The sequence below is a fragment of the Camelus ferus genome, chromosome 2 (assembly GCF_009834535.1).
Source record: "Camelus ferus isolate YT-003-E chromosome 2, BCGSAC_Cfer_1.0, whole genome shotgun sequence".
Taxonomy (NCBI): Eukaryota; Metazoa; Chordata; class Mammalia; order Artiodactyla; family Camelidae; genus Camelus; species Camelus ferus.
This window is the reverse complement of record NC_045697.1, coordinates 116,063,045-116,087,704: the sequence shown is the minus strand read 5'-3', so window position 1 is coordinate 116,087,704 and position 24,660 is coordinate 116,063,045. Positions and strand designations below refer to the sequence as shown.

The following is a 24,660-nucleotide window of genomic DNA, read 5'->3' as shown; positions in this document are numbered from 1 at the left end:
CAGGGGTTGGGATATTTAACAGAGTTTGGGTTTTTTGGACAAATTCTGCCAGTATAAATTGTGTGTGAGGCTCATTGCTGGGGTGGGGAGAGGGAAAGATGTGCAGGCACTGAGATGAAAATGTGTCCCCCGCAGAAGGGACTTTTGGTATAGGCTGTCACTGGCTTTCTTTTCCCTTGTTTGACCCAAGAACAGCCCTAGGGATGGCAAGGTGTAACCTCCGGTTTCCTGAGGATAACACTGGGTTTGCAGAGTTCCAACAACTTGGTTAAAGTCACACAGTGAATGCTGGAGCAGAGACCTGAACTGCTGACCTCTGGTTTGTCTGTTCATCCAGCAGACGCAAATTCAGTGACTCCCACGTTCCAGGCACTCGGGTTTAGCGCTCTCTTCCTGTAGACCAGCCGGGGTCATTAAACCTTTTGACTCCACTCAGTCTCCACGTGTCTCACTGTTCATCAGACAGTGGGATTATGAAAAAGTCAATTCCTAAAAAATAAATCAATTTTTAAAATGCATTATTTAAAGGAATTCTATATATTTTAAAATGAAATGGGTATTTATTTTAAATGAATGTTTAGTGAATGTTATTTTGAAGATTATTTGTTTCTTAAAGAATGGAGTCCACATTACAGAAATAGAAAACAATTAATGATTATTTACACAAATAGAGTGGAGAGTTCAATTTTGGAAAGATTAATCCAACTCACATTTGAAAATCTTGATTCTATTTAAGACGTAAATATAATTCATTTAAGTGATAGTAATGATTTCTTTGGAGTGGTATAAAATATATCTGTCATCTCTTGCCATATGTTAGATGTTTAAGAATTAAAGAAAAACCTTAGGTTATATAACTTTATTTAGAAGAGTTTTTGTTTTAATTTCCATCTTCCACAATGCTTCCTCACTTCAGGGTAATACTACAGAATGTGTGAAGAGAGAACTGAGTGTATATTTGAAAATGTAAGGTGATGACTAATAATCGTCAATGTTAAAGTGCAACTGGGGTGAGATGTGATCATAGCAAGCCTGACCCAATGGTCACATTTTTAGGCTTTGGAAATAAGGCGGTGACACCAGCAGTGTTGGCCTGGTTTCTCTGACTGTGGCCTTGGCTGACCAGATCACATCCAGTTCTGTTTTCAGTTTCATGCTAGAATCCAGAGACAGTCCGAATTAGGGGTGTGCTGCCGAGCTAAGCCTCACCTCTCTCCCACGTGCAGCAGCGCTGGCCGTGGTCCGGGCCGTCAGTCGTCCACGAAGGCCACTGTGGACACAGCTTCCTCAGAGGTTAAGCTGTCCCCTTCCACCTATTCTGTCTTCAGTTATCTTCCCCGTAGGTTTTTCTTATGATGCGTGTATTTCAGTTCAGGACGTTGTACCTAAAAAAACGAAGTGTGATTATAATTCTAGTTGTTAAACTGTAGAAATAATTAACTGATGCTTGTGTTGCTTCAAAATGTAGGCTTAAATAGCGTGTTCTGTAATGTAAACCAAGACTTTAGAAAGGTGAAGCTTTGTTGATACAAAAATAATACAATTTCTTCTGTAAACGTTGACTTAAACTGAATTATAGACAGAGTATAGATCCTCTAGGAGGATGCGTGTATTAAGTGTCTATTATATAAAGAGACAGAGTACTTGTAGTTCTGAGTCTGGGGCCAGAACTCCTGGTTCCATTCTCAATTCCACAGTTACCAGGAGCACAATCGTGGAAAAATAATCTCTCTTCACCTGGATGTTTGCAGAATAACAAAAGTTAATAAGGGCACTTACTTCGTAGGATTGTTTTAAGGATGAAATGAGTTACTACACAGAAGCCACTTACAGCAGCTCCTGGCATGTTGTATTTGGTGTTGGCTTATTACTGTCAGGTTCAACATTTTATATTTACAGTTTTATTTATTTTAATCAGTGTTTGCCAGTTCTTAAAAATAGATTTGTTTATTGTCTTTGAAGATCATATGAGCTATGAGCTACTTGAAGTTGGTAAATGTTATGTTTTTGACAAAGTTAATAGTTTTATCATGAAGTCTTCCTAAGAGGTCAGTATTTTATCTGGAAAAACATGTCTGTGATGTTCAAGATCAATATAGTTGATATTTAATCGCACCCGTTCTTACTGCACTTAAGCAGTTAATGAATGCTCGGCACACAAAGTCCAGTAAGGCCAGTGCGATACAGGCATGCGATTGTTGAGATAATAATCACAAAGGCTGCAGAATAACCGACGGGGATAGCTGTTCCAGGCTTGAGAGAGCCCGACAGGAGACACCGTTTTGAAATGTGTGACTCTCGTGACTGAGAAGAGATTCAGGTGTATCTTGATGACTTGGAGTTTGACCGGTGACACCATCAGCCATGTTGAGGAATGAATGGGGAGAAAGACTGCGTCACCACTCGGAGTGTAGGGTCTTTCACACCTTTGGCAGTTTATAGTTGGAGAGTAGACATTGTGATCATCAGACTAAATGTTTTGTTTGCATATTTATCAAGTTACCTGTGATTTGGGATTCACTTTTTCATACAGACCATCTAATGACAGAGAAGTGGTTCGGTCTTCTTGGCGTTAATAAATCTGCACCTATTCTCCTGGGGAAGAAATTGTTCCAAATTAACTGTCACCCTTAAGCTCTTAGCTTAAGCCATTCTCTTTGAAAAATGGAGTGAAAACAAAGACTTATCTTTTTCTTATTTTGCTATGTTTCAAACAGCTCAGATAAGAAGTCAAAATTATTGAGAGAGAATTATTAATCCTAACTAAAAATTCAGTAAGAGGTAAAATCACTTATATGTTGTTGCCATCATTCTTTTATGTAGTGCCTAGCACAGAAAGATCTGTTACTACTGAATACGTGTAACATAGTTAAGGAAAAATTAATATAGTAAGAGGTTTGATATTTTGAACTAGACTTGTTTTTATTTCTTTTGGGTCCAAAAGGTGTACTTGACACAGTATGTTTATTTGTCTGTGTATCTCTCTCTGTCCATCAATCTATCAATTTTCGGTCTGTCTCCAGGCCACGGAAAGTGAGGCTGGTGATATGGACCTGAGTGGGTTGCCAGAGACCGCTGTGGACTCTGAGGACGATGACGATGAAGAGGACATCGAGAGGGCCTCGGACCCACTGATGAGCAGGGACATTGTGAGGGACTGCCTGGAGAAGGACCCCATTGACAGGACGGATGACGACATTGGTAAGTATGGGTGCGAAAATGCATCCCAGAGCAATTCAGAGTAAATGCATATTAATACAGCTTTTTAAAAAGGAAAAAAAAATACACAGAGGGAAAGTCATCTGATATCATAGAGCCCGGGTTTGTAGGCTTTAAGGGGTCATTCATTTAAAAACTTCCCTTGGCATTTGTTGAAAAAACTTAAAAAAAGATTCATTTTACTCAATCAGTACCTTCAAGAGTCTACAAATAATACAGCTGCTTAATAAAACCCTTCCACATGAGCCCTTTGCTAGCTTACATTATGACAAAAAATAAAATAAAAGTCGTCTTCCAAACAATGGTTCTTCTTTTAATTTTCTTGGGAGCACCATTCCTAGTGAACTAGGAAGTTCTTCTTCATGTAAACACTGGTCGAGAGGCAGCTGGTAGGTTGTCCTGTAAAAGCTTTGCTTCCGCAGCCGGTCCAGATCTCAGCCACCCCTGCCCGAGCCGGGCTGTCTGCTCCGCCATTCCCCCAGCTCTCCCTGGGCCAGTGTCTACTTGAGAGGAATTCGGGGAACTGGATCTCCTGGGTCAGGTGCAGGACCCTGTGGGCATCAGTATGTGTGGGCGACCAGTTGCTTGTGCTTGGAGCGAGCCCAGACACCTCGTTCTGTGTGAGGGGACACCTGTGCCACTTCAGCTCTCCGCACGCGAGGGAGTCAAAGATGAAAACCCAGACCTTGGCTTAGAGATCTAAGCCACCATGGACGCCCTTGGTAGGCGTCGCTGACTACTTACAGATGCCTGTTCCGGGGCCGTACCCATTCAGTCTGTGGACTCAGGGTTTCTGGGTCCTGGTGGCTCAGTGGGAAAGAAGCAGGGGAGGTCCTGGTCTTGTCCCGCTGCTCTGAAGGCTATGATGGGGACTCAGGGTGTGTGACCGGGAGGGCACTGACCAGGAGGCTGTCTGAGGAAGGACGGGTTGGTGTGATGCCTTTTTAGGAGCGCAGACCTGAATGAAGGGAGAAGCGGGGCCTGCCTCCCCCAGTGCAGACACCTGTTCTGCATCCCTTCGCCAATGGCTAACCCCTAGATTCCGGTTGGAATGAGGGATGGATGGAACTGCTTCTCAAATACCCACCCCTGACTTCCCTGACTTTCTTTTCTTTTTCTTTTTTTCTTTTTTTGGTACTTTGTTAATTTTTATTGTCAAATAATACTTCATTATGTAGTTATACCACAATTCACTTATCCATGAACTGACTGATGGACATTTTGCTTATTTCTACTTATGCTGTTATGAATAATATTACTATGCTTCTTCCCCCAATATCCTTTTATTAGATCCACATGACACATTTTTTTAAAAACTCTGTGCTAGGAAGAAATTGATAAATTGGTATGGCTTCGGGCACTAGTAACCAGCGTTCCCCCCCAACTTTAGCCCACGTCCTTCTGCATTGCCTCCACTCCCTGTTACGAAGGGGCTGGTAGTTAGTTCACATGTCTTTTAAGGATTTTGCAGCATAAAGTGAAGTGGTTCTGTTTTACCCCTGAAGACATGGGGTTGAGCCTTCTTGTGTCTGAATCCACACATTCCTCTGATCTCCACTGTCCAAAATTTATTTCCCTCTCTTTGTCCCTGACTACTTCTTTTTAAAAATCTTTTTATTGTAATTTTTAAAGAGACAGTGACATCGGAAGTGTGTTCATTTGGCCCTCTTAACCCAGAATCCTTGCTCTCAGGCTCTTTTAAAAGTTAGATTGAACATTGTTTATGAACAGCTTGATGTGGAAGTTATCCTTTTCGAATATGCTCCCTTTAGTATAGTTATGGAAGACAATTATGATCATTAAAAAAATAGGTAGCATGTCATTCCTGGAAATTTAAGGCTTTCCCTTCGTATCTGAGAAGTTTTCTCTCCCAGAATTTCTAGAAAGCAAGAGCTATGCTGAGTCCTGCAAATGAATACCAAGCTGGTGTGTGTGTGTGTGTGTGGTTGTTGATAAAATCTCTGAGTGCACTGCTTACACTTGAGTGCCAGCTCACTGGTAAGCAGTGATGATTCAGATGCTTGGCCCTGTCAAATATACTTTTATTTAAAACGGTGAATCGGTGTCAGTACAGCTAAGGCCTCATGATGTTGCCTGGCCCGCACGAGGTCTGGGGGAGATCCCGTGTTCTGTCTCCTCAGAGCACAGCCACATGTGAGAACGTTTACCTTGTCTGCCTTTTCTCTTGTTACGTCTAACTCACCCTCCTGCACTTGGTTAATACAGACACCTTTCATATGAACGACGAACATCTGTGGGATTGATGCTTTGTCCAGGTGCCTGCCTGCCAAACCTCCTTCCTCTCCCCAAGCGATGGGGTGGTGTGTTTTAAGTTTAGTTTAAATGAAATTGCTCCTCTTTAATCCTATTTTTAAAACTGCAGGAATTAACAAACTTCCTTTTGGGTTCCCATAGATTCTTGGGTGTGCCTTTGTTTCCGTATTTTGAGAAAACGGGCATCATTTATTTTTGCTCGGTAACTTGTGACAAAGTCTTCAATTACTGAATGGTTATGAATTTAATATTTTTGTTTTAAGGCAGAGAACTGCTTGGACCCCTTTCAAAGGATTCCTTTTTTCTTTCCTGCTTAGTATACCTCACACACACAGAATCTACAGATTTTCTAAAAAAAAAAAAAAAAAAACAAAAAAAAAACTTTACAATATTAATTACTTCTTACATAAATTAAACCAAAGCAAGTAAGATCATTTTCTGAATTGGCTAAAGCGTCTGTTGTCTGTAGGTTGATTATTTGGCTTTTCTTTGTGTTACATGACAAGAGAAAAAGGGTTTTTTTTTAATGTCTTACATTTTTCATAAACAGGGATGTTTCTTCCCTATGGAAGTAAGACAAATCATATTCATGTGTTACTCAAACAGATTCTTCCAAGCAGTACAGCATAGAGTAGTTCCCAGTCGCGGCCCCTTCGCTCCACACGTCCTGGGAACTGTCTCATCCCCCTCCAGCCTCTGGCCTCTTGGCCCCGGAGTGTCTCGGCTTCCACTCCACACGCTCCTGCGGCCTCACCAGGGTTATGTTGAGCCCCTACCGTCAAATGCTTCCATTTTGTGTTTATAATTTTTTTAAAAGATTGGTGATAGATATTCTTTATTTTTTAAATTGCTGTAATCCTCCAGTGTGATAAAAAAAAAAATGGAAAAGAAGTGATCACAGAACCAGTGGTACCATTTTTGAATCTCTAAGAGTTTTTAAAACCCTTGGATGCTGTCTGGTTAGGCGATTGATTATTTTTAGTTTTTCAATCGAGGCTGGAGAATTTTGTAGATTTACTGTTATCACATCTCCTCTGTGTCCTTTGTTCTTTATCCTTATTTGATGCACAGACATTGCCTATCCTGTTGTATTTCTTTAACGTTAGTCACTAGTCATATATCACAAATTGATTTCATGACCCACTGAGGGATTAGGAGACTGACAAAAAGCAAGACAGATGTCTGTGCGAGCCCTTCAGGTCACGGTATTAGTGAATACGTTTTATACTTTATATTCTCCAGTCATCTGTGGCGGTAATTTGACTTTTATTATTGTCTTAATGTAATAGTATGTTAAACCGGAAACATTTCTGACAATTATTTTTCTGCTCTCATGTCTTTCTTACGAGCATACATCTTTGCTTGTCCAAGGACCTTCAGCTCTTACTAGGAGAGGAAAAAATAAACTGTGTGGCTTGTACCTAGTGTTTTAATACCTCATGGTGGAGGTGGGGCTGATGGTGAAAGAAAACTGAGGCCAGTGAGAGCAGAACCGACCGATGCCCCAGTCCGAGGACCACGATGTGTCCATTGGCCTCTCTGTTTCATAGTGAAAGGCCGGGCATCTGTAAAGGAACGAGTCCCACGTCCCATGTGTAGCTGTACGGGGCATCTCCTGCAGTGGCTTTCAAAACTGCTTTATCGCTGCCCTCAGGTAGAGAGAGATTTTTATGGCATGACGCGAGCCCGTCTGCTCATTCCAGAAATAAAAGTTTCACTAACGAGAACGAATCCTTCCTGTAAGTGATGTACTTTCTCTTGCTGCTTCCTTTTTAAAAATGCTGGTTGCAGCAGCGAATTGATTTCCTGACACGCCAGTCGAGGTCAGGCTGAAGAACTCTGTCTTGTTGGACCCGCTCCCTGGGTACCACTTAGCATTGTTGTCCTCCTGGTTACCAAAGCCACCCCGGGTAATGAGAGTCTTACACACGGGGGATGACGTAGGGTCTCACCAGAGCAGACATTACCACGCTGGGCCAGCAAAAACCACCTAGTCTGACCTTGTGGAAATGTCATGTTTTCACGGAATACATCTTTGTATTATACGTTGTTTTTTTTGCAAGGAGCAAACTATATCCACTAACATGAAATTTGTCACTAAATCCTCACAGATAGAAGCAGCATGCATAGGGACAGTTTCCTTATGTGGGGGCAAGAAAAAGCGTAGTTGGAATTTTTACTTAGCCGGAAGTTTGAATGACACCATGAATAGGACAGTAGTGACAGTACCAGCCAGCAGTTCTCATTTGTCAAGCGTTTCCTCTGCGAGAAGGACTTTATCACATGGATCGCATTTGATCCTCAGAGCTGCCCAGTGAAGGTGGGCGTCGTGTGATGCTTTTACAGATGAGAAAAGCATGCCTCGGGGAAACGTATCGGCCTTCCCCAAGAAATACAAGTATTTGGATGCTGTCTGACACGCACCCTGCGCTCTGGCCACCACCCATAATGCCCAGCGTGAGCTCTGGGGGCAGGCAGTTCTGAATCCTGGCCCTGCCGCCTCCTAATTAGATGACCTTCAGCCTCGGTTTCCTCCCTGGGGAATGAGAAAGAAACCACGCATCGCACAGAGCCATGGTGAGGGGTCGGGAAAGAACTTAGGAAGTACGTAGGAAAGCTCCCGAACAATAGAGAAAATCAAGAACAGAGACCACAGCAGGGGAGGGTATGGCTCAGTAATAGAGCATGTGCGTGCATGAGGTCGTGGGTTCAATCCTCAGTACCTCCGTTAAAAAAAAAAAAAAACTAACTAGTGATAAATAAATAAATAGATAGACAGACAGACCTTAAGACTCCCCCTCAAAAAAAAAAAAAAAGAATAGATACCACAGGGCTTGGGAAGACTGAAGTCACCCATCCAAACAGCCGCTGGAACTGGACCAGAGCAGACGCCGTTTCTCCACCGCATCGCCAGTGGGGCGATGGTCAGACCTTCTTTTTGCCAATCTGCGGGATGAGAATTAAGAGAACAATTTTCATTTGCACTTACCATGTCAGGCTGTAAATTTTATAATTGCTTAATTTTTCCAGATTTGTCTGTGCCATAGAAAATATTGCCTGGTTTCCAAGTCCCAGGGGAGTCCAGGTGGCTGTTTCTGCTGTCTGTTTCAGGTACCCAGTTAGTCGCCCAGAAGACGCTGGACCAGACCTCCTGACTTTTTGGAGAAGTCGCAGAGCTCTGTTTCATTTCTGCCCATCATTTCATCCCTTAATAAGCCTTAGTCAGATCACAGCTCACTTTCGATAGAGATTCCCCACTCGACGTTTATGAATTTCTTCATTCCCGTTAGAATTTGAGGTACAGTGTGTCCTGGGGCTCTTGGATTGGCCTGGAAACGTCACCCTCTCCACCGTGGCAGAATTCTCCGTATTACTGCAGGGCATTCAGCTTGTGCTAAAGATGCTCAAAGTCACTGTACGGCTGACTAGGCAGGATCGTAGGGCCTCTAAGAAGAAACAAGCCTAGAGTGTTCTCTGCCGACACCTGTTTTTTAAAACAGTTGTAATTTTAACGCACGTCTCTTGCTTTTCAGAACAACTCTTGGAATTCATGCACCAGCTGCCCGCTTTTGCCAACATGACCATGTCGGTGAGACGGGAGCTGTGCGCCGTGATGGTGTTCGCGGTGGTGGAGAGAGCGGGGACCATCGTTCTCAATGACGGCGAAGAGGTGCGGGCAGCCTTCCCCGTAGGGACCCCCATACAGCGCGTGAACAGAAAGCCAGACCTCAGGCTTCCCCCTTCAGAAGCAACGGGAGGCAACAAGTTTGCATAGTTCAAGAGTTACAATACACTCGTCGTTGGGTCCAGTATTCCGAATCCCTCGTGTTATCTCCCAGCACTTGCAGTGTTTCATATGATATGGATAGAAATATTGGGAGGCATAAGCTTTTCAGACTTTGTGACTTAAAAGTTCAAAATAGAATGCCTCTTGTCAAAGCAAAATGATGCTCTCAATTGGCGATCATTCTATCTTGTTTTCATGTGTTTGGGGGGAACAGAAGGAATTTCTTCCTCGAGTTGTCCTGAGTCACGAGGAGAGCGGAGTGCCTGGTGCCCCGTGCGGGTGTCTGAAAGCCCTGGGACCCTGGCGATCGGCCCCCTGGCCTTGGGTCATTTGTTCCCTCTTTGAAATGCAAGCTCTAAACCATCTGTAGAGACTATCCTAGCACTTTCTGCTTCACGGTCATGACGGTGTTTTCTGCTCTGTCTTCCCTGTTCGAGCCAGCTGGACTCCTGGTCAGTGATTCTGAACGGTTCTGTGGAAGTGACTTATCCTGACGGAAAAGCGGAAATACTGTGTATGGGGAATAGTTTTGGTGTCTCTCCCACCATGGACAAAGAATACATGAAAGGAGTGATGAGGACCAAGGTGGATGACTGCCAGGTATAAGCTGTCATTAAAAATGTATATTTGGTGCTGAATAAAGAACACTTATATATGCAGTTGTGGTAAGGTTTTTCTGCCTGTATAAGCAGGTCATCTTCTAGATTTATAAAGGTGATTTTAAAATAGGACTATTGCTTTTAGCATTACCATGCTTTAGAAAATTAAAAATAAATCTCCCTTAAAATTATTCAAAATCCAAGGAAGTATTTTATAAATGTGTTCTATAAATATGTTATTTTAAAATTTGCATCAATAATAATTGATAATCTATTCAACAAAAAATATAAAAGTAAAATGCCCATTATGAAAAGAAATTATATGTAGATGAGTAAAGATGATGTGAAACAGTTATGCAGTGTTTTTATTTAAATACATACAAGATAAGGAATTGATTTTAGAAGCTGTGAAAATTAATCATAGCAGGAATCAGTAGAAAGACTTGCTGGTGAAAAAAATACTGCTAATGGAAAGAAAAATGGCAGTATTGATATTATGTTAATATTCATTATTTAAAAGCATTAAATAAAAGACTAGAAATAATAGTGAGACCAAATGTGAAATTTAATTAGATTGCTACAACTGGTAACCTCCATATTAGTGTAAAATAAATTTGAGTGCTTTTATTACCATTCAGTATTTATGATTTATGTCTTCTGAAAAAATTTGCCCTTGAAAGATAAAATATTTTAATATAAATAAGCCAAAAGATGTCACTTAGACTAATTAATGTTAAGTGCTCACTGTATTTATTAGTCTACTGTCTGAAATACATCAGAATATAGTTTATTCTAAAAGATCATCATTGACTTTATAATGTCTGATAAATGTAAAACAGTGTTCATTTAAATTTTCCTTTTAAGCATTTTACTTACTAAAAAGATAAACGACCATGGCTATAAATAAAATCATCTTACCTAGAGAATAATTTTGCTCAGTGACTCCTTCAGTGAGCTCCACAGAGAGAAAAGTGGCCATGAATTCAGTGTTGTGAGTATGTCATGCCAGAAAGGCATTCTAAACAGAGTCAGCTCCCAATTGTTTGGCATAATAGAGGGAAAGAAAATGGTAGGTAAATCTCCAGGTCTTTACTCGGCCTCAAAATGTGTATTTAAAAGGGGTCATATGTGATATTTCAGCTTGAGAATTATACTCCAAAAAAAAAAAAAAAAAAGAAGCCAAACTGAGTCAAAATGAACTAGAAAATTGTTGAAGATGTCCCCACCCCACTGTCTCTTCTCAGCTCCTCCCTGAGCCCTCCTACAAGTCAGGCTCAACAGGGCATTTGAGTCAGTCTGTCCTTAAAGGGCGAGTAATGGTTATCTTATTTCAGAGAATTCAGCTACCACCCTTAACTGGCCAACCCTCCTTGTTAGAAATTTCAAAATCTTGGAACAGAAATGACACAGGAGGCATAGAAATGTTTCAGAATAGTTGATAAAAATATTATACGACGTAACATTGCAGAGTACTTAAGTAGTGTCAGATGTCCCAGGTAACACTGAATATTTATCTGTGAGTTCTGGGAAAGGAGGAGGAGGCAGACGTTAGGCAGAGAGTTCATCTATTTACCGGATGAGGAATCAGTGGGAAATCCAGGGTGATAGCAACGTAGACTCCTGGAGAAAACTCTCAGTTGAAAAGGAAGGCTCCCATCAAGATAGTGTTAGGCTCCCACCGCTCCTGATGTGAGACCCAGACGGACATGGGGTCCAGGGCGCAGCGTCTGCTGGAGGACGCCTTTCTCCCCCTGCAGTCCGCCCCGCACGCTGGGAGGGCACACGAAATCAGAGCTTTCAGCAACCACTCCTTCTCCCACCGACCCATCTGCCCCTCCACTCAGAACAGGAATGGAGAGCGACTTTAGAGATTTTAATGCAAATGCTTATTTGGGGTCAGATTTTAGTGTATTTCTGTTATAATGTCATTTCTTTGCCAGAAAGTGCACCTGTCAGGTCCTCCTCTTGTTGGGGGAAGTAAAGGAAACGAGGCATCATATTTTTATTCATCCACGAAACCCTCTCCATGAGTGTCTGTCCTTCCACGGAGCACACGGCAGTCAGTCAGTCAACAGTTACTGAATGAAGCGGACAGAATGTCCTAGGCCTTCCAGTGACCCCCAGGTCCGGCTTAGCCCTGCCCCGCACCCTGCAGGGGGTGATGAACCCCCGGACCCCTGTGTGAGCAGTTGGCTATGAACTTCTTACAGACCGCAGAGTAAGCAGATCCCACCTCGTACGGTGCGTCTCTTACACTCAGCTCTTCCTGAGACTGTGGAGCTAACGATGCTCTGAATTTTAAAGAAGTCATCTTGGAGGCAAAAGCAGTTGCATGGACATATGGGAAGTTGACTGTTCTCTCTGTTGCTTGATGTTTAGTATTACTTCATTCTTTTATCGTTTTTCATATTTTTATTAACTATAAATTGTGAGGTCATATGCCCAGAAGAAAATCACCCTGTGACGTAAATTGCTTTTGACCTTCTGTAAGTGAGATCTTGGTTGAATTTTCATTTCATATCAGAGGGCCAAGCCCGTACAGTACTTCCATGGCTGTCCGAAAGGATAAGGCCTCACTAAAACAGTTACATATACAACTCACAGATTTTCAACTAGCTTCATCACGCCAGTTAAAATTATATTTTACCTATAAATTTCATGTTATATCTATAAAATTCTTCAAGCAAAAATAAATCTGCTAATAAAAATAGATAAATGTTGTCATCTAAAATGTATTTTTTTTTTTGAGATACCGGTTCTGTATGGCCCTATCAGAAATTCAGTTTGGGATTTTTTTTTTCTTTCCTTTTTAGATGAGATTTCATTTTGCTGCAGGAGAAATACCAGAAATGTCTTTCTAGACATTAACCATTTCAAGTCAAACTTACTCTAATTTCTTTAAGTCCTTAGTCAAGAAGATTAATTTCGGACCTTTCTCTTTAAAAAGCATGTTTTTAATCTATCTACCTACTTGTTTTAACTCAGGGGTATATTTCTTTTTTAGATAAATGAGAAAATGATATAATTATATTCTCTAAAACCAAGTATAAGAAAGAACACCTAAAATTATTTAGAGGCCTGAGAAACAGTTTTGCTGCCCTATAAAAAGAAGAAAAAAATTTCGGGGGACAAGAAACTAAGGACCACATATTTCAAACATATATACACTTGTGGTCAGTGTTATGGATGTGAGCTTGGGTTTTTTTTTAAGGCATTAAAAAAATTTAGCTATCCATAATTACTTAGTAGAAAAGCCGATGTTTTTTTGAATTTTAATTTTTGATTCTAAACCCTTAATAGAAAAATTAGTGAGATTATACATCAACCAACTTAGTGGAAGAAACTTAATATCCTACTATGCCATTTCTTGAGTGTGAACCGCTGCTGCTACTTCTGTTTAAAAAAAAAAGCTTTACTGATTTTGCAGAAAGTATAGAAAATACAGAAAAGCATCTTAAACAACAAAAGCCGCTTGTAGTTTGCATTGCTCAGAAATAATTATTAACATTTTGTTATATTCCAAGATTTTGATACGCATGTGTAATTTTTTCTTAAGTAGCAAGCATGTAGCTGTGAGACGTTGGGCAGCTGTTTCCTCACCTTACAGTGGGGGGTAGTGGTGGTGCCTTCCTCACATGATGACGGGGAGGGTGAAGTGGGAAAGCGCTGTAAGGCTACCAGTGTGGTGTCATCACTGTCATTTCCATCATTATCACAGCATTTGGTTTTGCATCTTTAAAAAAATTAAGGAATATCATGAACATGGAACCAGAACTCTGACTGTCCTAGGAAAATACGATTTTTGATGGCTGTAGCATCATTTATCTTATCCACACTGTGACTTAACCATTCCCTGCTTTCATCTTTTCACTGTAAAGGAGAAAAAGAAATGTGCAGCCTTTCTTTATTCCTAAATGGTTTCTTCGAATAAGAATAAATTATTCAAAACTCAGAGAAGACAATACTTTTTATTTACTTTCTATTCTTGTCTCCTCACTGGCCTCTGGTTAATTTATGTAATAAGTGATTTCTAAAATTCATTCTTAACTGTCTGTAAAACTACTAAGAAATATAATTAAATAGTTTGCCCTGAGCCCTGAAATTTTTTACATTTGGGGTTATGGAGGAGAAGTTGCTTAATGTGCATATTTTTGTTAACTTTCTTTTGAGAGGAAGAGTTAATCTTGACACTAGTTATAAGGAATAAGGATTTGAGTTTATCAATGTGTGGCTTCTTTTGTGGACCTTTTGAACAGACTTGATAAAATGATTTTTATCAGTATAATAGGCAAATTTACCATCTTCTACTGCATAGGTATCTTTGAATTTCAATGTCTTTTATTAAAACCATCTTTATTTTAAAACTGTTGTTTTCAAAATCTTTTCAAATGTAAAAAACCCACTAAATGATCATTTTGTTTGTACCTGTGTCCTGAAGCCCACCCACGTCCCCCATTGTAAAGAAGGGGCCTGAGAAAGTACTCTCCTAATTTTATCCTCTGATTTTTTTAATTGTTAGGATTTTTAATATAAACTACATATAAATATTCTAAAAATGAAACTTTTCTTGACCGAGGAAGAAATAGATGAAAAAGTAGAGAAGTCTGATTAAGGTTCATTACTGCCCTCATTTAGAAAGTATGGAAAAGACATGGAGAAATGTCAGCGTTAAATAATTAACACACTGAATTATCAGTACCGCTCGGTCTCCTGCGAGCACTTTATCATTAACATGGGGCTTCTGTTCTGTTCCAGTTTGTCTGCATAGCCCAGCAAGATTACTGCCGCATTCTCAACCAGGTAGAAAAGAATATGCAGAAAGTTGAAGAGGAAGGAGAAATTGTCATGGTCAAAGAACACCGGGAGCTTGACCGCACTGGGACGAGGAAGGGACACATCGTCATCAAGGTAGGACCCCGCGCATCCCCCCACCAGGGGAGGGAGGGTGTGGTAGTATCGGTTATGGCAGTTCGAAATGGCTCCCTACCCCGTTTTTATGCGTAACTTCTCTTGAATGTTCTCAATTGTAATAGACCTTTGTCTTTCCTGAGTGTTGCTCATTATTAGATGTATCACTACGCCGTTCATCTCACGTTGAAGATACGAAGTCATACGGAATAGATGCCGTTCGCACAGGGTGGTGACCAAAGCTTTGGTCTGTTACAGGGCACCTCAGAAAGACTGACGATGCACTTGGTGGAAGAGCATTCGGTGGTGGACCCGACATTCATAGAAGACTTCCTCCTGACCTACAGGACTTTCCTCTCCAGCCCAATGGAAGTGGGCAAAAAGTTACTGGAGTGGTTTAACGACCCGAGCCTCAGGGACAAGGTTGGAAGACGCCTTCTTGTTTTCTTTTAAATAGGAAACAGTCAGATATAAAGTTAAAGAGACGTAGTGTATATGTATTTTTCACACCAGTTATGTTCAGGTTATTCTAATAGAATAAGAGAATTGACTTCAAGCAAAAAAAAAAAAAAAAAAGTAATGTAAGTTTTAATTCTTGTTCCAGATTTCTAAGCTCATCCCTAGAAATGTTTGTTTTTGTTTGTTTGTTTGTCGTATGCAAAGGCCAAGACATTGGCCAAAAAATGTTGAACGTTTACTTCTGCTGCAAATTCTGTTACAACACAACCGCTGAACATCCCAACACCGAAGTTACGTGGGCCTCTGCATCTTTGGATTCAGTAGATGGCCCGGGCGCTCCAGGTGGGAGTTAGCGTTCAGTTGGCACCAGGGCAGTGCCCCAGCATCAGATACCACGGGCCAGCGGGCCCCGGCAGTGCAGTTCTGCACAGGCCATCCTCAGCAGCTTGGGGGTCCAGCCCTTTTTCAAGGACAGAGTCTGTGCTTGTAAGGGGTTTGAGAGTTAATCCTTCCACACAGCAGACTTGGGAGATAGAGGCAGGGTAGGAATCCAGAACAGGAGGCTAGCCCCGCAGTCTTCGAGAAATTACGTATGTAGCAGAGCACTTCACATCCTGAGAGTTGTGGCACAGGGGAGCTTACCCGAGCCCTTTATGAAGCTGTAAAAGTGTTGCTGAGTCCAAGCTTGTTCTGCTGGCCACACGACAGGCCAGTAAGTCAAGACACGGGCTGTGGGGCAAGGACTAACCATTTTATTTGGAAAGCCACTAGACTGAGAAGATGGGGCACACATGTCCTGGAGAACCATCTTCCCCAAGTCAGAATTCAGGCTCCTTTTATAATAAAAGGGAAAGGGTGTGGTTGATTGTTGCAAACTTCTTGGTGTTGGAATCCTTTGTTCTTGCAGCTGTCCACGTGGGTCAGGTCATGGTGTCCCTGTAAACCTCCAACAAGACAAATGCTACTCTCTGTTCTGCAACTTTTTATCTCTATATGAATGGAAAAGTGTTAACCCTTAAAGGTCAGAGCCTTGAGGATGGGCTCTCCTGTCTATTTCAGGCTGTAGGCAACATTCTTTTACAAAAGGTGCAGAACCAGCGTGACTGAGCCCAGGAAACAGAGCCCAGGGTTAGAGCCAAAGGAACAGGTCTAATGTGGAGTCAGATGTCTTCTTTTCTGTTACAAAAACTCAACTGAGTACTGCCTCCACCCTTTACCTCGTGGGACCTCTGACCCTCCCGCACTCATCCCTTAACTTGTAAAATAAACAAGCAACATCCTTTCGAGGTCACCGTGAGGATAAGCAGCAGTAGCCGTGTTCTTTATGTAGCGAGAGCACTGAACGCATCTTAAAGGTTGGCGGTGGTGGTACTTGCTGGTCTTCAATTTATGATTTGTGAATCTCTTTTTTACAACCTGTAATATGGCTTGAAGACTTTTAAGTTGGCTTCTCAGCTGCAAAATTTTCAATTTTACAAAAAGGTCAGTTGGTAAGAATATAGTTTGAGGGGAGCAGATCATCCAGGTTTCCTAAATTTTAAAAATGGGCAGTAGTGATAATAAATGACAAAAAAATTAATATAAATATCAAGACGACTCCTGAGTGATTAGTCAGGTCCTACACTATCATTGGTCACAGCATATTAACTGTAAATAGTCTTTCAACTGTAGCTTGAAAATTAACTGTCTACCCTCAGCTCTGTTTCTTTGCTGCTAGAACAGCAGGCTTAACTTTCCCTCTTTGTTGAAGAGGTTAATGTTTGAAAACAGTGCTATGGAAAATTTCCTCTGCCTTGGTTTTCAAAATTTAAAAAATTAAACTCACATGAAGTGAAACAGTTACTTTTATATTTAAAGTCGCAGTTATACTCACTTCATTTAGGAAAATTTTACTGAGAACTGACTCTCTGCCAGGTGTTGTTACGTATTCAGGATGCCCACAGAGCATAACAGACAAAGTTGCCTTCGTGGAACTCAGTCTAACGAGCGTCACAGTTCTTGCTGGTACAAAGCAGGCACTCCACAGCTGTGAGTGTGTGTGTGTGTGTGTGTGTGTTGTATGAAGGTGTGGGGCTCAGTGAAAGTGTGAGTGCAGGGTAAGAAAAGGCTGCTCAGTTTTCCCCCAAATCTCAACGTGAGCAAATAACCAGAAACTCCCAATAATGCCTAACCTCCTGCTTCCTTTTATAGCTTGTTCCCTTGAGGATGATTCTAGGCTTAATACTGTTCATTCCTTTTGTCTGGTCTGCCCTCCTCCTTAAGTTTTTAGTTTCTGTCTTCTTTTGTCTTATATTAATTTATTTTGATTTTAGCATAGCTTTGTTTTTGTTGTGACCTGTTTCAAATATATTTTGAGAGTAAGCGAGATATAAGTTAATTACCATCCTTCACGGATTCAAAACCCTTCTTGGCAAAACAACATGAAGTCCACATTCATAGTATTAATATATATTTTCAGAAGGCCATACTCTTTTTTTTTTTTTTTAAATTTGGGGAGCGGGTAATTAGGTGTTTTTTTTTTTTAATTTATTATAACGGAGGAACTGGGGATTGGACCCAGGACCTTGTGCATGCTAAGCAAACGTTCTACCACTGAGCTATACCCTCCCCCTACTTATGTTTAAAATCCGAGGGTTTTGTTGTTAATTTTCTCTTTCATTGTTATTAGGTGAATGGTTTGTTGGATATCTTTTGAAATGACTTTAATCACAGATTCTTAGCACTGAAAAGAAGAAAACCTATTAAAAAATAATTGATTTTTCAGGTTACACGGGTAGTATTATTGTGGGTGAATAATCACTTCAATGACTTTGAAGGGGATCCTGCAATGACTCGATTTCTAGAGGAATTTGAAAATAATCTGGAAAGAGAGGTAATACTTTTTACACTCTGTAAAGCCATCCCCTCTAAGTCTGTTTTATTCAGCCTACCTTTGAAACCGCTCCTTCCCGACTCTTGTAGAAAATGGGCGGCCATCTAAGGCTGTTAAACATCGCGTGTGCCGCCAAAGCCAAAAGAAGGCTGATGACGCTGACCAAGCCGTCCCGAGAAGCCCCGCTGCCGTTCATCCTGCTGGGAGGCTCTGAGAAAGGCTTCGGAATCTTTGTTGACAGTGTGGATTCGGGCAGCAGGGCAACCGAAGCGGGCTTGAAACGAGGGGACCAGGTACGGTACTTCTAGAACCACACGTCCGGGCAAATGCTAGTGTCTACTTTTCCCTCAGTCAGTTGGGAAACTGAAATTAATTTTATACTTTTATCTCTAGATACTAGAAGTAAATGGTCAAAACTTTGAAAATATTCAGCTGTCAAAAGCCATGGAAATTCTTAGAAATAACACACACTTATCTATCACTGTGAAAACGAATTTATTTGGTAAGTATTTTGCATTTTTTGCATATTTTTATTTTTCTCCTACTTTGGTTTTTTTTTTTTTTTTACATTTAGGTTTTTTGGAGCTTTTTTTAAGCTTTTTTCTTTTTTGAATTTCTTGTTTGTTTGTTTGGTTTTGGTTGGGGGGGAGGTAGATTTATTTATTTATTATTATTTTTTAAAGGAGGAACTGGGGACTGAACCCAGGACCTCGTGCATACTAAGTACACGCACTACCACTGAGCTGTTTCCCTCCCCTACTTACATTTAGGTTTTAATTCTGAAAAAAACCATTTTTATAATTCAAACATCATAAGAACTGAAAACATATAGTAAAATGCATAGATATAGAATTAATTACACAAGTGTGTAATCAGATCTAAATGAAAATCTGCTTGAGGGCCCTAACATTATCCATATCGATGTTTTTACTGATACCTGTTTCAAATGCCTACAGATTTAAAGAGTGCACTCCTTTATTGTAGCTCATTCTGGGCCGAAGTGACAGAGCTTTGGCGTCTTTCACTCATGGGGGTGGTGTTTTTCTACAGGATCACAGTTCTGATTGCTGAAATCTATACTTCTCATCCATTTCCAAGTTCTGCCGTTGCCTCTGAGTTGTCCAGATTTCTTATCACGGGCATTTTGCGGCGTTTGCTTCCTTTTCAGTATTTAAAGAACTTCTCACAAGATTGTCAGAAGAGAAGAGGAACGGCGCCCCTCACCTCCCTAAAATTGGAGACATCAAAAAGGCCAGCCGCTACTCCATCCCCGACCTCGCCGTGGATGTGGAGCAGGTGATAGGACTGGAGAAAGTGAATAAAAAAAGTAAAGCCAACACCGTCGGGGGAAGGAACAAGCTAAAAAAGATACTTGACAAGACCCGGATTAGCATCCTGCCCCAGAAACCGTATAAGTAAGTGTCTGTATCCGTTCTCGTGCGCGGCGTTGCTGTGTCAGGAGGGTCTGCGGCAGCGGCCACGTGACCAGGGTTTGCACCCCGGTGCTGCGGTGGCTTTGTGACCAGGTTTGTGCCCGGGGCCACAGGGTGTTCTGTTTTGGTGGCTGAGCTCTCAGCAGCGGTGTTGAACAGTCCAGTTTGTTTCAGTCCCATTCTGGCCCCTTACTTGCCCATCTCAGTCTTCATCAGAGGTAGTTAGCACTTCCTCCCTTGAACTGTTCTTTTTCTCGCTTGGACTTCTGAAAAGTAAGAATGTGTTTGCTCCTGTCTTCCTGAAACTTGGCGGCATCTCTGCCCCTGTCTGTCCGTTCCTGGGTGTCCTCTCTCCCATCTCTGCCAGCCACCATCCCTGCCTCTAGGTGCTACTGTTCGCCCTCGCCGTTCTCTTTCTTCCCCTCTCCTGTCCTCAGTCATTTAACGATGGCCACGATGTCGGCAGCCGAGCCCAGAACTCCATTCCTCCCCGCGGTGGGCTCTGTGGCCTGAGTGTCACGTGTATTCTCCAGTCCCTTCCTGGCTGTTCACGTGTGCCGGGAGCTCAGACCAGACCGAGTGGCAGGTGTCACGCTCTTTTAGCTTTGCTTCTTTGCACGCTCATTTCTTCATTTTAGCTCCTTCTGTGTCCGTGGATGTTTTACAAAACTCAATTACCATCAGCCAAAATTTTTTTAAATATTGAATTACATGGGTACCCTGAATTCATTTATTATCTATTCCTCAAGCTGCAGTGGTAAAAGAGATAACTTGAGAACACGAAGGTTGTTTTCTTTCTTGGATAATTTAGTGGATCTTATTCCACTAAATTTTTTTTTCTTATTCCACTTCAGATAAAATTTTCATCCAAAGATTAGAGAAATGGCCTAGAATATGCTGTTTGATGGGTTGATTGTCAAACTTGTGTTTTCCCCATTAAACTATAATGATTGGTGGTTTCATATGAGCTAGAAGAGACAGCTACACAGAGTCCTGCGGATTCGCAGCGAGCATGGTGGTTTTATTTATAGACCTGGGGTGTGTTTATACCCAGTCAGTTTCTAAGAGACGGTGGATTAGGCCTGCTGGCATTACAGAAAACAGGCATCGATTTTTTTTAAAGTGACCTCTCTTGATGAAAAACTCATTTTTAAGTGGCTAAAATAATAAATCTCTTTAGTGTAGAGTTATTAGCACAGTAACAAAAAAAAATCTTAGAGTCATACTTGATGAGCTAAATATGAACCTTTAAAAACATCTAACAGAAGTCAGCGTGACCCTGGCAAGTATTAATAGAAACGTGACATGTAAGAGCTGGGCTGTAATCCATCCACGGTGCAGGGAGAACACTCTATGATTTTATTCTACGTGTATTTAGAAAGATACTCAAAAGCCAGAAAAGGGAAAAGAAAAAAGGATAATAATGACATGTGTTGATTTTAAAGCACTGAGGAATCATCTTAAATAATTTGCCCTGAAGAACATGTAGGACTCATTTAAATATTTTATTATGAAAATGATTTTAAATAACCCATACACGCGATGGCAATGGAATTGAAGTGAAAAGAATGATTATATTTAAAAGAAGGCTCAGTAAACTGTAGGCTCTATTATATTGGTATGAGAGACTTGATTTAATACTAGTCGCCACTTAAACTTTTCTCTCCTAGAAATTAGCATATGTTTACAATTTTTTGCGGGGGCGGGGGGCAAAGCTGCTTAACTAGTCAAGTGGATAAATCCTCTAGAAATACTGGTTGTTTTCCTCTCAGTCACTCACCATTACAGAAGCCAAGGTGCCAGCAGGTTGGCAGAGGGAGGCACGGTGGGGTGAGGTGAGTGGACGGGGGAGGCGGTGGGGCAGGCGGACTGTAGGACCCAGGTCTGGTTCTCCATGGAGCCAGATCACCGACCCCAGAGGAAAGAGGGCATAAGTCAACAGTCTATGCAGAAAGTTAACAAAGGTCAGGAAAACTTCAGTAGGCGTGAGGGAGTTAGAGAGGCCAAGCACTGAGAGGGTGTGCTTAGAGGTTTCAGTCTTTAGTACAACGTCCTATCCATCCAGGGGAGACACAGGTGAGGATGGAGTGCTCGAGCCCCTGTGGGGTGTTAAGAGGTGGGGGACGAGTCGTTGAAGAAGGCGGCCTCGTGGGCACGCCTGCAGGGGACCGGGCACGGTGCAGCATCAGCCCCGCGGGCTCTGCCGTGGCGGGGTCCACAGACGTTGTCTCACATCATACACGGCATCTAGTACTTTTGGCAGTAAAGACTGGTTTATATGGTTGAAAAATAAAATTCCACTAATACTGGGAAGCTTTTAATGTTTCACAAAACATCCCTCCTTTCTGTCTTTATATGAATGGCTCTATGCACTTCAGTGGAAACTGAATTTTGTTGTGGGCTTACTTGTGTTATGAAGAGCTTGCACTCAAATCATCTTTAGCCTTGTCCTTGCTTACTTGCCTCTATAATTTCCATTTCCCCCAAAAAACAAAGAGGAAGAATACTGCTGGACTTTTTTTTTTTTTTTTTGGACATCCATTAAAAATGACAGGTATTAAGATCAGGCTGTAGTGTCTGACAGTCTAGTTGATTCTGAGTGTCTTCATTTTATTTGTGACACCTTGGTTTACATCCCAACCTTGGTGTGATTTTCTTTCTCCTCATTTCAAGGTGTTCGTAGAAAGTGGTCGGAACTATAACCACATGCTTGTGACCTAGTTATTTTGTGTTTTGTGTGTACTTATTGTTTTATTCTGATGTTTTGTTTTGGAAACAGTTGGCCCTTCAAATCTAGAAACAATTTTTATGTATTATTAAATCACGTTTCAAAGTTGTCCCCAGGCTTTTATAAATGGAAATAAGTTTGTACCCAGCAGTAGTAAGCAGTATTTCTCTGGGACCTTAAATGTATAACTAGAAATTTTGAGTAGAGAGTTAAAAGTGAGTCATCGGACTTCACTGCCTCTTCTCTGATGCCAAGAAATGTCACCACGCAGCACTGCTTCTTTACGCTCTGTGTAACTAAGAAATAGTGTCTGTGTCAGGCCTTCGTTACATTTGACTCCACCGTGATCTCATTTATTTCTCAGAAACATTGGAAAATGAAATTGGGATTTTTTTCCCTCTATTCATTTTACTCAGTTTCTTCAGTTCTTAAAGATAAAATTATAAAACAACTTATCATTCTGAGGCAGAAGTCATCATCTGAGGGACGAAATGCCTTTTTTAAAGTGTGCTTTTTCTTAAATTTATTTCCATGAGTAACTAGAACTTGTCTTTTCTTGAATGTATTTCTCTACTCAGAAACTACTAATGTTTGTCCTGATTTGTCTAGTTAAGAAGACATAGGTTTTAGAGAAACACAGTATGAACTTCAGGAACATCAGTGGAGTAGATACACTTAAGCAGTCATTGGTTTTGCAATTTACAACCAAATGTATTAATGACATTTTTATAGTAACTGTGAGTCATATGAAATATGGTTTATTTATTGTCGGTGCCTCCTGTATAGTGAGGAGTTGTAGCTTCTTCACTTGCTGATCGTTGGTTTCCTGACTTCCCTTTTTGTCCAGCGATATTGGGATCGGTCAGTCTCAGGATGACAGCATAGTGGGACTGAGGCAGACAAAGCACATCCCAGCCGCTCTGCCCGTCAGCGGGACCCTGTCGTCCAGTAACCCTGACCTGCTGCAGTCCCACCACCGCATCCTGGACTTCAGCACCACTCCAGGTGAGCGCAGCCCATGCTGCTTTTGTCTTCTTGTCTCGGTTTTCCCTAACATACCAGTGACGCTGTATGCATCTCCCTTGGTTTGGCATGGACCACATGAGATGCAAAAAAGTCAGGATAAACTTAAATTTTAAACCATTGAAACTGGTGCTCTTTTATTCTTCGGGCTAATTTGACACGACCACGAGCAAGTTAATCTCTCTGACTTTGTGTCCACTTTCATAAAGGGAATTTAACCCGTACCAGGTAGGCATGGCGAGGTCACGTCAAATAAAGAGGAGGGGGCGTGTTAGGTCAACTTCATGGGCTCATCAGTATTGCCAAGGTGGACTTGAGATTTAACTGGATCATTTTTTGCTGCCAACGTGCCAACCTTAAGCGGGGCCATTGTGCTATGATCTGCTTGCCTAGGTCTGTGGCCGGTTCAGTTTTCTAGGGGGACCGTTGTATTCACACAGCGGATCACTGTGCTGACTGGCGGGCTCTGAAGAAGGGTTAAAGAAAGGAGAGAGACAAGTTCAGCATTATCTTTTCGAAGGAGATGTTTTTCAGTTTGACTCCGCCTGACTGTATGAGCATGCGCTGCAGTCCTTTCCCCTGACGTGCGGCTTTTCTCCCCCCCAGACCTGCCAGATCAAGTGCTGAGGGTGTTCAAGGCCGACCAGCAAAGCCGGTACCTCATGATCAGCAAGGACACCACGGCGAAGGAGGTGGTGGTGCAGGCCATCCGGGAGTTCGCAGTGACCGCCACCCCGGACCAGTACTCGCTCTGTGAGGTCTCCGTCACCCCCGAGGGGGTCATCAAGCAGCGCAGACTCCCAGACCAGCTCTCCAAACTTGCCGACAGAATACAGCTGAGTGGAAGGTACACACTCTCCCTCCTGCTGGATTGCTTTACCCCCATTTCAGACCCACGTCAGGGTCTGGGGACCACTGTCAAAGGGTGTTTAAGAGAAGGACCCTTGCAGATTAAAAAGAAGGCTTCCCCCATTTCCTGTGAATTGCCATCTCAAAGGAAATGCACACAGTAGATTGTTGACTCTTGCAAGAGTCTCTTAGGAACTTGTTCAAAACAAGGGCAGAACCGGGGCCGTGGGACCTGCGTGCCGTCCCAGTCAGGACACAGGCTGGCCAAGGCGGAGGGAGCCGGCTGCCCCTTCTCCACGGAGATGCTCATCCACAAAGGCGTTTCCCAGTAATGTCCTCTGGCATTTGCTCCTGCCTGCCTGGCTCTCCGGGAGCTCCGCGTGTCCAGGCTGGGACATGTGGGACGGCAAGCCTGGCTACATTGCCTGTCACTGTTCAGGACGCCCTGAACAACACTTCTTAACTCTGGAGCCAAACCTCAGCTGCTTCCGAGCTCGGCCCTCTGCTGC

General features: G+C 42.0%; 1 protein-coding gene across 9 annotated transcripts in view; it reads left to right on the top strand.

Annotated features, from left to right (window-relative positions):
• The window catches only part of RAPGEF2 (Rap guanine nucleotide exchange factor 2), a 219,735-nt gene that overhangs the window by 176,596 nt on the left and 18,479 nt on the right, over nt 1–24,660 (top strand). For all 9 annotated transcript variants that reach the window (XM_032465830.1, XM_032465796.1, XM_032465822.1 and 6 more), the window contains 11 exons: nt 3,024–3,201; nt 9,027–9,163; nt 9,722–9,880; nt 14,635–14,787; nt 15,046–15,210; nt 18,011–18,118; nt 18,208–18,411; nt 18,512–18,620; nt 19,287–19,533; nt 23,127–23,284; nt 23,909–24,149. In XM_032465830.1, coding sequence (XP_032321721.1) covers nt 3,024–3,201; nt 9,027–9,163; nt 9,722–9,880; nt 14,635–14,787; nt 15,046–15,210; nt 18,011–18,118; nt 18,208–18,411; nt 18,512–18,620; nt 19,287–19,533; nt 23,127–23,284; nt 23,909–24,149 — 1,859 coding nt within the window. The remainder of the gene's footprint in view (nt 1–3,023; nt 3,202–9,026; nt 9,164–9,721; nt 9,881–14,634; nt 14,788–15,045; nt 15,211–18,010; nt 18,119–18,207; nt 18,412–18,511; nt 18,621–19,286; nt 19,534–23,126; nt 23,285–23,908; nt 24,150–24,660) is intronic.